Source organism: Epinephelus fuscoguttatus, linkage group LG6, assembly GCF_011397635.1.
Source record: "Epinephelus fuscoguttatus linkage group LG6, E.fuscoguttatus.final_Chr_v1".
In the NCBI taxonomy this organism is placed as follows: Eukaryota; Metazoa; Chordata; class Actinopteri; order Perciformes; family Serranidae; genus Epinephelus; species Epinephelus fuscoguttatus.
The window spans coordinates 38774949-38787789 of record NC_064757.1 but is presented as its reverse complement, the minus strand read 5'-3'; the positions used below and the strand labels follow the sequence as shown (position 1 = coordinate 38787789).

General features: G+C 41.0%; 1 protein-coding gene across 1 annotated transcript in view; it reads left to right on the top strand.

Moving 5' to 3' along the window:
* Nucleotides 1–12841, top strand: part of LOC125890074 (metal transporter CNNM4) — an 82230-nt gene extending 69389 nt beyond the window's left edge. Inside the window, exons 6-7 of the mRNA XM_049578494.1 lie at nt 687–865; nt 5233–12841. Of these exons, the coding sequence (XP_049434451.1) occupies nt 687–865; nt 5233–5490 (437 nt within the window). The 3' untranslated portion in view covers nt 5491–12841. The remainder of the gene's footprint in view (nt 1–686; nt 866–5232) is intronic.

The following is a 12841-nucleotide window of genomic DNA, read 5'->3' as shown; positions in this document are numbered from 1 at the left end:
TTCTATTCTGTTTCTGCCAATATGTCCCCCTAAATCCTACACATTGTACCTTTAAGCTGTTTGTTAGTTTGCATCCTGCACCACCCAGCTTTCAAAGAATACAACTTCAATGTGCTGGATGTGAGCAGATGACAAATTTGGTTGATATAAGGCATCTTTGAGTCACATTTTGTTATGCTGGAAAATGTTGGAAAGTTTTGTGTGTCACCGCCCTTGGGTGTGAGACAGACACCAGTTTGCAGCTGTGATAGTGAAACAAAGGGTATGTGGTAGAGATGAATGTGTGTGAATAACTTAACATTAACCTCTGTTTTTTTTTTTAGCCCCTTCTGTCTCTGTTGCTCTCACGGATCTAATTTGTTTAGATGCTATTTTGTGCATTCATTACACTGTGTCACGCTAATTAGTCATTCATATCATTGACGTTAACCTGCATTTGAACACTGCATCTTGTGCTGTCGAGGTCGTCCATTGATCTGCATCATAGAGTCCTTATTTCATCAATGGCTTTGAAGAAGTTGTAGAAAGCTGCTTTCTGTAGTGACAAACAATTGACTGTTTGTATGTATGTATGTATGTATGTATGCAGGATGGCCTGATAGATTCTGTCTGTTCGCTCTGTTTTAGACGCTGTTAATAACCGTTTTCCTTTGTGTGTGTGTGTGTGTGTGTGTGTGTGTGTGCAGAGTTTCGTTCGCCGTCCCACCTCAGCGGGTTGAACCGTACTGCCTCTCTGAGCGGAGCTGACCGGTCGGAGTCGCTCTCCGTCAGTGGCAGCAACAGCCAGCTCAACAACAGCATCCCCTCGCAGCAGTACACGCCCGACTTCTACGTCCGAGCTCTCAGCGACTTGCAGTTTGTCAAGGTTAGTTATAAATTCAGTCTTGTGGGAGTGGGAGTAAGTGAGTGGAAACCAGTCATACCACAGTGTCGTATGGTATTGTGTGAGTATTTATACCACAGCCTTGTTTATTTATTTATGGTTACCAAATCAGTCTTCTTTCACATTGGCAGTATAAAAACAAAATCGGGGAGTGCAGCAAAATGCCGCCTACCTACTTTTGTTTATACAGAATGCGCCTTTTTTTTTTTTTTTTTTTGGTTTGCGTTTGTTTGTGTTTCCCTCTTGCTACTAGCTGCTCGCTTATTCTTGCTATCAGCTGTTTCCTGTTTATCCACTGCCAGTGGGTTGCACGTGTGGCGTCATCAACAGCTCCCCCCACAAGTCTTCAACAGCCCCTCCCGTTGCGGAACGCCGCCTCGGTCTGTTTAAACTAAAAGGGTTCCGCCAATATGACTACCCTACGAGAAAAAATTGGGCTCCTTGGATCCACTCGCCAATCCGGCTCTGTGCGTCTAAACGCTCGCAGCTTGCTGGCAAAACAGCCCAACATTCGCCGAAAATCTGGCAGTGTAAAAGGGGCAACTGACTGCATATAAAGATGGACTACGTGTCTCCACTCCCTCCAGCCGTACAAACATAAGCCAAAACATCCTAGATATGGCAGCTAGCTACCATCTTATGCTGGTGACGTCATTTGGAGCCTACACAGTAGCAGTCTCAGTGATATCAAGTTTCGCCGTCCAACCAATCGTGAGCAGTGCCAGTGATCACAAGCTCTCTGATTGGCACACACAGCTGTCAATCATGACGTCAAGCCCCCTTTTTATAGCATGAACAACCATGGTTATAACCAAAATGATCTGAAAAATGAACACTTGAACAAACATCGGTCTCCAACAGCAGGTCCGTGACCTCCATGGGGTCCTCAGAGATACTGCAGGGGGGCCGCCATAACTTTCATTTAAGATATAAGATATTTAAAATATGTCTGAAAATACACATCAACATGAATCCAACACTCTATTAGCAAAAATAAAATGGCCTAATTTAAAAAAAAACAACAACAAACATTTAATTTACAGTTTTAAACATTAATGATTTTGATTTGATTTATTTATTTTGAATATTTAAAAAGAATAAATTTGAAAAAAAAAACTACAAAACAGAGACAACAATAACAACTTAACTTAACACCACTGCACTTCTTAATACCTGATAACCAATATTACTTTGTGTATAAAACAAATTATAAAACTGAGATTTCCGGCAACATCATCACCCTGAGTGTGTTTTACATTCCCTCTAATTCTTACTGTACCTTGTGAAGAAACCGTCTTTGTACCTCTTTGTAAACTGTCTGATATCTTTACTTTGTTTTCTTCACCCAGTGTGTTCCACAAAATAATAGCCTGTTGCCAAAGAATCCTTGTGCTGTCATGTGAGCCAGCTTAAGGTAAATCATTTGTGCTCTAGTATCTGATCAAAATGGATATGATTCAAAGTAAAGTGATACTCTGGATCAAGTCCCAGGAAATTTTCCTGCTCTCTCAACACTCTGCCTTATCTGTCGTAGCATTCTTTTCTCCAGCACCTGTCATGATAAAATCCGTGTTTACCAGCAGCAAATTCGAGGCAGGCGGAGACATGTGAGCTGGGATTGTGAACACTGCACACAAGAGAGAGAAATGGGTTTTCTCTGCTTGCTCAACAGCACGAACTGTTTTCATTTCAGCATGAAGTTAGGACCTGCTTTACATAAACATACAGTCATTTAAATGCTGTTGAATGAAGCAATAGAACTTAGCAAAGACAAATTAAAAATCTAGATGCACAGATGTCCATTAACCTGCAAAAATAAATAAATCAGTGCTTACTGGTTTGATGTGTGTTACAGTGTAGTGTATTTTTTTTTCCAGGGATATATTGTTTTCATTCAGAGAATTTCCTCTCTTCGTTTATTTGCAGTAAGTTAGGAAAGAAGATGAATATAACACATCTGTCTGTTCAGTATATAGCTTCTTATTTACTGTACAGACGTAAGAGTGATATCAGTGTAGTCTAATCTCTATAAACCGATATCTGCATGTGTATGTATGCAGAGTCTGTGAGCGATAGGACAAGATTTTGATATCGTAAGTGTTTTAGTTTCTGTTTGTCGTCCAACTAGTGTTGACCAGTCATGTTTGAGCAGCAAGTAAACAGTGTGTATGGAGAGCTGAAAAGGCAAAACACAATTGCAGCCAGTTTCTCCGGGTTAGGTTGCCTTCAGTGTTCATCATTCGGGAGGTTTTTAGCAGGAGCAAAATTATCCACAGAGGTCTCTTCCTCTCCAAAACAAACGAACCAGGTGATTAAACTTGTAAAAACACTGAATAAAGCAGTTTCATGGTAAAAATCAATGTTTCTCCTACGCTGTTCAACTCGTTGGGAAGAGGCTGCTAGCCCAGGTCCTTTTAATCTGTGCTCACCTTTTTTCACTGATAACTAAAGATACAGACGTTCAGGTGGTTTTAAGTGGGATCTGAGTTATCCGCAGAGGTCTATTCCTCTCCAAAACAAATGGACTAGGTGATTAAAACTGTTAAAAACACTGAATAAAGCAGTTTCACGAAGGGGCTGGAGCCAAGCTGCTGCTAACATTAGCTTAGCTTGTTTTTCTGATAACTTACAATCCAGATGTTCAGGACGTTCTTACCAGGACCTGAATTATCCACAGAAGTCTCCTCCTCTCCAAAACAAATAGGTGATTAAAACTTTTAAAAACACTGAGTAAAGCAGTTCATGAAACAAATTAGAGTTTCTTTGATGCTGTTTGGCACAGCAGGGGCTGGAGCGGAGCTGCTGCTAACGTTAGCTTAGCTTGTTCTCTGATAACTTACAGTCCAGATGTTCAGGAGGTTTTTAGTGGGGGCTGAATTATCTGCAGAGGTCTCCTCATCTCCACAACAAATGGACTAGGTGATTAAAACTGTTAAAAACACTGAGTAAAGCAGTTCATGAAACAAATTAGAGTTTCTCTGGCATTGTTTGGCACAGCAGGGGCTGGGGCGGAGCTGCTGCTAACGTTAGCTTAGCTTGTTTCTCTGATAATTTAAGATTCAGACGTCTGCTGACTAAAATCCTTCATTCGGTTAAAATATATAGTTAAAAATGACCATAAAATGTGGCTTAAAACTGGATAAAGAGTCAATTTATGACAGCTTCTGGCACACAACGCAAAGAAGATATGACACTGCTGTCAGATGATGGAGACCGAATGACACAGACGAGTCCCTGATTAAAATTAGAGATTTTTCAGGGTTTGAAAATAGTTGGAAATGTTTGGGATAATGTAAGTACACAACACAGCAAGATATATGACATTGGTCTGGTTGTTTTTAGTCATTTTAATGTGGGAAAGTTACATAATGTATCTTTAAACTTATCTGCATTCAAATAGAGTGTGCCAGGGCTGACTTCAAAACCCGGAAGTTTAGCGTCGCGCTGGTTCCCGCAAGAGAAAGTGAATGTGATTTTTGCATTGCGTTTTGGATTATGTCAGAAAATAAGCTCTGTGGCTAACTCACGTTTATGATACTTACAGGTTTTGTTCAGCGAGATAATCTTCACATATGAACACCTTTCATACCGCATTTGAAGCTTAAATGCAATCGCCAGAAGTAAAAAGCTAACGTTAGGCTTTAATGGACTACATGACTACTCCACGGTTGCATGACTCTTGATGTCACCGCCACTAAGCTTTCAACTGATTTCAGCCGCTTTATTTTAAAAACATTGTGTAATGGGGAAATCGGACTGTTTAAGCTAAATAAGAAGCTGTAATGGCGGACTGCCAGCACTCTTGCCTGTTCGGGGGTGATGACGTTTAATGTCCCCGACAGAGTTTGTAGTCGTATTGAGCAACTTGTTAGCAACCACCTTTTTTACGACACATAAAAGCTTCAAAATTCACAAGTAGGGTATTTACTGACGTGTTTTATGTCGTAGAACAAAACCTGAAACTCGCTTAAGCTTTTGTTAACCACAGACCTTATTTGAGGCATTTTACCAAAATCCCATTCAAAAAACGTATTGACTTTTAGACGAGAGAACCAGAAGTGCTAAAAGCGCTAACGGAGTTCCGGGTTTACTGGCACACTCTATGCAGATATCAACATTAGCCGAAATGAGCGGTGCAAGGAAGAGGATATCTTAGCCTGCGTATCTGCTGACTACACTGTAATATTGGCCGTTACTTTCAGAGGCTTATCATCATCAGACTGATAGCTGATGGTTTCAAAGACCGGATCTTAACTAATTCATTCAGCATGAGAGCAAATGTTCCTCTTCCTCTAAGCTTTACCTTCAACACCAACCTTCAGCTTTGATCTCCCTTCTCTTTCCTTCAGATCACACGTGCCCAGTACCAGAACGGCCTGATGGCGTCCCGTCTGGACAGCACGCCCCAGTCCCCAGAGAGCGGCCACAACACGATCCGCTTGGATCAGACCACTCCCCCCGCCACCGCCAACACCACCATCACAGACCTGGGAGCGGACTCCACTCCGACGGAGAACGGACCGGACGAGACAACGCTCCTCCTCCTCAACGAGCAGAACTCACCGCACACAGCCAACCACCACAGCCAGCTGGAGAACAGCATTTGACGCCCCGCCCCCCTGGCCCGACCCCCTCCATACTCTTTGCACGCATGCACTACTACGCTCGAATGTATGCTGAGGAGGGGAGGAGTGTGTGTGTGTTTGTGTGTGTGAGTGGGAATGCAGACACACTGACATAAAGAGACAAGCCATGTGCGTGCATATTTTGTAAATATGCAGGGATTAAACACACACACACACACACACACGCACACGTTTCCATCGTAAACAGACTCACCACAAACCCAACACTCACCTATGGTAGTTCATCGACAGAACAGAGTGTCTGTACGTGTGTGTGTGTGTGTTTGTATGTGTTTGCACATGCTCCTTAATGTATTAACTGACGACAAAGATCTGAAGGACCTGCTTGTCTGGACCAGGATGCTCCTCCCTCTCATGCCCATCAACGTTTTTCAGAGGCCTCGCTGATTTGCGAACCTCCTCCTCTGTGTGTGTGTTTTTAAATGTGTATGCGTGTGTCGCTTCCAATCACTGTCCCTAATCAGAGACTCAGGGAGACTCCGCCCTCTTCCTCCTCCTCCTCCCCTTTGCCGACGTACATACAACATACATGCAAGTGTGGTCCAACCCGAAAGCCGCAAACCAAACCCACCGCCGCATGTGTAGCAACCCGCGTCCCCTCCTCACCATCCATACAGCTAGAAGACAAAGACGACCCGAGCATGTCAGCGGAGTTCAAACAAAGTAATATATGTTCCGTAGAAATTTATAGTGAGATATTTATTGATGAATTCTGTGTGAGACGGACTCGTGTTTCGAGGGGGGAGGCTTTGAGGTGGATTTCTTTTATAAAAATTTTTTTCCTTCTTGTTTCCTGGATAGAAGCAGTAAGTAGCCGAGAGCCTTTATCCCAGAGTTGTTAAGAGATTTAGCAGCGATAGACAGCCAGTCTGTATCGTGATTAAGACAATCAATATGATGATTATGAATGTGTTGAATTAAATGTGTAGGGTACGTTAACTGTGGCCCCCCTCATGCTCTCAAAAAGATTCCTCTCTGTGAAAGGTTTTCTTCCCCAGTGCCTCGATTTTTAGTTTCACCCACGACGGATCTGAAAAGGCAAGTCGTGCATGAGGTGGTAGACGTTTGAGAGCACTTTGAATTGGCAAGCCCTTTCCTGCTTTGTAAGCGAGGGGTGCGTGTATGTGTTTGTGTGTGTGTGTGTGTGTGTGTATGTGACCAAAATGGCCGTCACCAGACTTGGTGGGAACAGAAACCACAAGAGGGAAGCTTGATCACATTCTGACTAGAATATACTTTAAGAAATCTGAGACTTTATTTATTGAGTTCGATACGTGTGTGTGTATATATATTACTGTCGATGACGGGGGAGGAGAAATGAGATTTTTATTTTTGCCTCATTGTGAGATTTTACATGTTAAATGTCATTTTGCATTCAGTGGTTATGTTTGGGTTTCCTTTTTTGTAAATCAGTTTGGGGGAAGGGGGTCACTCCGAACAGCAAACCTTATTGTTGTTTGTATTTTTGCAGCCAAACACGCCGCTCAGCCCCGACATCAGCCAAATTTTTTTTTCTGTTATCATGGGAAACAATGTTGTATATTTTCTAATCACCACAATGCATGTTTTTTCACAGAACTGCACACACTCCAGATATATTTTACTGTAACTTCTGAGGAGATTTTAAAGGAAAAATCCTTCCTGAAACTCTTAAATGTCGTGTCTTGTGACAGGTTTTTTTCTTTGCCTGATTTCTAGCAGAACCACAGTGGTGTTTCATAGATTTTGTTTTAGTGATGTACAACATGAAACATAAGTCATTCATCAGGTTTTTGTGTTTGAAACCAAAGACAAACAGCTGCTCTATAGTCTTGTTATTTCTGCGAAGACATCTGTGGTAGGGATTGAGTTCCGCACTAGTAACTACATATACCAGAATGCAATGCAGCCACAGGAAAAGCTGTGTTTTCACCATTTTCTTTGTCTTTGCTTCTGTCAGTATCACTACTTTTTTTCACACTTAAAGGGTTGGTTCGGGTTTTTTTTCGACCTGGACCCTTTTCTCCTATGTTTTCTTGTCTACGTGACAAATGGGAACAACAATTTTTTTAAATTGGTCCTGTATTGAGCGAGAGAGCTGCAGTTGGAAGCGGCAAAACAGGATGCAATGTAACCAGTAGGGGCATTTGTGCACTGTTAATTTACATCCACTAAAAGTGTTTGTTTTTGCCACTGACAGGCTCAGATTGCTATTTCAAGTGTCAGACAGTTTTAAAGAACAACCCGGTCTCACTCCAAAGTTGTCAAAATTCAATGCTTGGGCGGCATTAGACACTAACGACAAGATCGGCATGATTCACATTATAGTTTAACAGTGCTCAGCGGCATCGGGGAAACATGGCTGGACAAGAACTAAAGTGAAGGCGGCGAAAGTCTGAGTAGGGCAGGTGGGAGAGTTGGTGGATGGGTCCAATAAACACCAACTTTCACCAGGGAGAGCGGTGTTCGCGTCTCGCAAGATTATAAAGCCAAACCTTGTTCTTTTTTTTCCTACACCTAACCACGGGCGTTAGATGTTGGAGGAAATAAAAATGTCAATTTGCGGTGTTGTACCAATGTAGTTTGTTTATTTTGAAAGAGGCCGTATATAAACTGTAAATTTCCTGTGAAAACGCAAGTTTATTTTGGAAGAAGACAATTCATGTAACAGGCAGAACTTGTCAGTCACCGACCAACACACCCAGGGTACCTTGCATGTCGTATCTGGACGTGGAAGGTCCATGACCAAATGTCGCTATTTGCCGAGGTTTGAGTGAGAATGTGTTTTATGGACTCGTTCTCTACAGATAAATCTTTTGTTTAACCACAAACAACCCTGAAATCGGCGTTACCACTTCCACCAGACTCCATTTAAATAATCAGTAATTTTATCATGTGAAACACACTTCATACAGAGTTGACAGAAACAAAATAAAACGCACATAAATCATATTGTTTCGTCTTTCCACTGTTTCAACATCCACCAACTCTGGTTTGGTTGAAATAAAACCTTAATTCACCCAGTTATAGGTGAAAATATGCTGGCTCCATACATGCTAAAATGACTGATTATATAAATGCAGTCTGATGGAGGTGGCGAAGGTGACTTTGTGCTGGTTCTGGTTGAACAAAATGGGTCTTACTCTTTAAAAAAAAGGTCTGTCTTTGTATGGATCCTTTCCAGAATATTGTCAAACACTTACTTAACAATCTGAGCCTGTCAGTGGCAAAAACAAACACTTTTAGTGGATGTAAATGGATGTTGCGACCTGTCAGCTGTAGCACTGTCGCTCAATACTGGACCAATTCCTAAAATTGTTTGTCTCAAATAATCACTTAGACACATAACATGAGAAAATAAGGTCCTGGTTGAATAATACTTAACTCACCCTTGAATACACATAAATCACGGGTAAATGGGATTCTGGGAAATGTAGGACATCGGGTAAACAACACAGAGTGTAGGTGAAGTGGGTTCACCAAAAACAATTCCATTGTAACACTTGATTTCAGAGGCACACTGAAGATTTCTGAGTTTGCAGACGTGGATTTTTTTTTTCTCTAATGTTGCTGCTTTCCCAAGATCCACAGTGTCCGATTCTCTATCAACAGTCTTAAAATTCCACTTCTGTCGATGAACAAACAGTGTAAAGTTTTGCAGAAGTAAAACTACTGAATCTCTGTTGTGGTTGTACTGAAATGTGACATCACCTTCGTCCTGTTTGTTTCATCCTCTCCTCTGCAGCAAATATTATTCGTTCTTGAAGAGCCTGAAACTGGATGCCTCCTGTCTTAAAAGAGGAATTCTGAAGCACTTGTATTTCCTTTTTCGAATTAATCTGAAACAAAAAACATGACGACACTTGGTTTCATTTCTATTTTCTGATTAATTGACTTGGTATTTTGAAGTTTTCACACTTGGGAAAGCGTAGAGGTCACAAGTGTTTTTAGAGAAGACAAAGAGAACAAAGCTTTTGTACTTTTGAGTCAATAAATTTCAGTCTCCTCTGCTTATGTAATTTTTCCAAACCCATTAACATAAATTTTAGCTGAAGAATTTGCCTTTCAAATGAACACATGAATATCATTCGAAGCAGTGTCGTAAAGTAGCCATGGGTATTTATTTATTTTGTCCCTTTTTGTGATGTGTTTTGAGTATGAAACGACTTTCTGCCAAAGACTCCAGTGGTGACGATCTAAAGAATAATGAGACCAGTTGTTTTCTGGGCTGATGCAGTAGATCTGAGCTGCTCTGGTGTTTTGTCCTTTCAACAGTATGCCAACGATTTATCTACAAGTTGCAATTATTTTAATGCTTTGTCAGTTAACATGGAGAGTACTTTATTAAAGTCATGGTCGGTTTATTTAACCTTAACGTTGGAGGTTGTTATGGAGGCTTGTAACACAGTGTGCCTCACACTGCCTTAAAAACACTTCAGTTTGAGTCTGGTGTCCAGTTTACCTGATCCTTTAGTATACTGTGGTACTGTCCAGTTTGATTATGTTTCAACTGGGAAATGGTCACAGTTACATATACTTAAATGTGGAGTTCAGCAACACTAAAATCACAGCAGACTGGATTTTTAGGAGCTTCACTGGTTGAGTTAAACCTCAGTGGGCGAAGCAAGAATGCAGCCAAAGTTGCTTTACTAGCAAAGAGGGCAAACGATGGAAATGTGGTTTTAATACAAATAAGATTAAAAACTAAAATGCTGCTTTTTAGGCACTGGTAATTTTGCGTGTCCCAGCCTGTTCTCATCCCCACGTCGTCTAATACAGTCCTCTGTGTGTTGTGAACACCAAAGGCACCGTTGAGCGTCTTTTTGAGACACACCAGGTTTCAACTCACTGCAATGTGAACCCATCTGCAGCAGTTCTTTACACTGAGAGCAACTGATGTAAAATGGAGAGTTAGAAAGTCCACGTATGGCAGGAGAGATGGGTCAAGCAAAACAAGACTCATGGTTAATCTCCTGGGTGAATGTGACATTAATTCACGCAGAGTTGTCGCGCACTGACTTCATTTGAAAGACGTTTTTACATCACGTTACGTTATTGTCATGTAAGAAATCTACTTGTTTTAATCCGAAACATTATATTTTTTTTTCTAAATCTAACCAAGTAGTTTTGTTGGCTAAACCTAACCGCACGGTTTCGCAGCACTGACCACATGTAACAGTGTGTTTCAGCTGTGCGTCACAAAGATACGCTAAAGGGTGCATGTGTGTTGCTATGAGACGCCGAGGGGTGTGACAGAGCATCGGCATTTGACAACCTAAGAATGAGTACAGATGGTGTTCCGTGACAGTTCCGCTGTTTTATGTTTAATTATGGACCTAATGTTTTGGATGAATATTCGTAGTATAAGTATGAATAGGTCGTTTATGGCAGATTTAAACCAAAACAAAACCAATTTAAAATGATTGAATTTTTCACGGGCAACTAATGCACACTGTGTCGGCAAGTGGTTTCTCACAGCTGATGACTCTTGGTCTGTTAGACTAGTCACTAAAACAGGCTTTTGAAAATTATAGCTAGCTTAGGGCTACAGAAATAAAGGCACTAGAGGTAGTTTATTTCATTTGAATCGCCAGAAAAAAATGTTGGCATTGTACGTTTCTTTAAACCACGGATACGTTACATTTGATCATTAGTATATAGGGTAGCGCTGTGGTTAGGTTTAGACACAAAATTGTTATGGTGAGGTAAAGATAATGATTTTGCTTACGATACCTTTTTTTTGGTGGCACTAACCCCACTGGAAAAACACCCATGTTTGGTGGCTAAAAAGCAGCTGGAAGCAGCAATAACTCGCTAAATTACAACTGGTTTTGTTGTTTGTTGGTTTTGAGCAGTGGTCTACCGAGGTGTCACGCCATCCACCATCCCCTCCAACTCCCCAAATTTTTTACAGAGTGTTTCTTTAATTTTGAAAAGCAGCAACATTTTCCCAAGGTTTAAAGTCCATGTTCTTGTATCCCAAAGATAACTGGGCATCTACTGTACTGGACTGCATTAAAAAAACACAGCTCCCATGAGACTTTGATAGCATGCTAACGGCTAAAGCCCCAATTGTGCTTTTGGTCACATATCGACCCCAGTGTAAATCTCAAGATTGAATCTATCATCCTGATTTAACCTGTTAAAATCTCATCTAAAAATATATTGTTTTAATCTCGCCTATGTTCCAGGTGATAAAATCATTGCTGGGGGCCAAACCAAAGTTGAACTCAAAAATTTCCACAAGCTCTGTACTGGAGGCTGTGGCTAATTACTGATGCACTCTGTGGAAATATTGGATTTAAGGATTGGTTTGTCCTTGAGGGAAGCATTGCATCATTTTGGACAGACCTTCCTGTCTGGGAGCTTACGGAAGTACCTGAGCCTGCCTGATGACGGGTACAGGAAGAGTCAGGTGTCTGAACAGAGGGCTTTGTGACTCAGTCATTCAGAAATGTTAGGAGTGCTGAGGTCACAAATGGGACTGGCACTGGATGACAGTCATGGCATACATTGTTTTTAAAGGATGTTACAGATTTTATTGTCCAGTTCAGTAGACGCGTATTTATCTTTCTTATCTTTATCTATCTTTCCTTTCAAAAGAAAACCCAATCTGAGAAGGTCCCACTGAACACAAAGGTAGTGATTTTATTTTGAAAGGTACTTGATGTTTAACTCAACCAGTGGTGTTTCTTCTGCGACTGCACATTGTTCTCCTTTTCTTTTTTTCAAAGGCTGGGTTTAAGGAAGTTGACTCGGTGCAGATTCGTGTCTGGTTTAAAAATAGAAGCACTTTAGCAAGGAAAGCAGTATTTTCCCAAAAACCCACAAATTTGCCAAAGTTGCCGGCTCAAGTTGACTGGTGTTCATTCCTGAACTATTTTTGACACACACTCTCATTTCAAAGGACTGTCTTTGTTCATTTTGTAGATTTTTATGGCTGATTGTTGTTGTTTTTGTTTATGTGGCCCCTCCCTCCCTCACCTGTTTTAAATTGTACCGGGTTTGGGTTCATTATGTGTGTGAGTGTGTGTGCGTGAATGCCTGTGAATCGTATTTTTTTTGTACCTCAGAACACTGTCAGTAATCATGGTAAACAACAATCTTTTTTTTTTTAATTTGTCATGAATTGAATTTGGGAACAGAGCGAATGGAGCGACCGATGTTCGGGGGGAGAAATAAACTGATTGTCCTTCATTCTCTCTGGCATGCTGTAACTTAAAAAAAAAAACAACAACAGAGAAACAAGATGTAAATACTGTTTTATAATTTCTGTCTTAATGAGTTTTGAAGATGAAGAAAGTTATTAATAAACCTGAGATATATTTCTCTA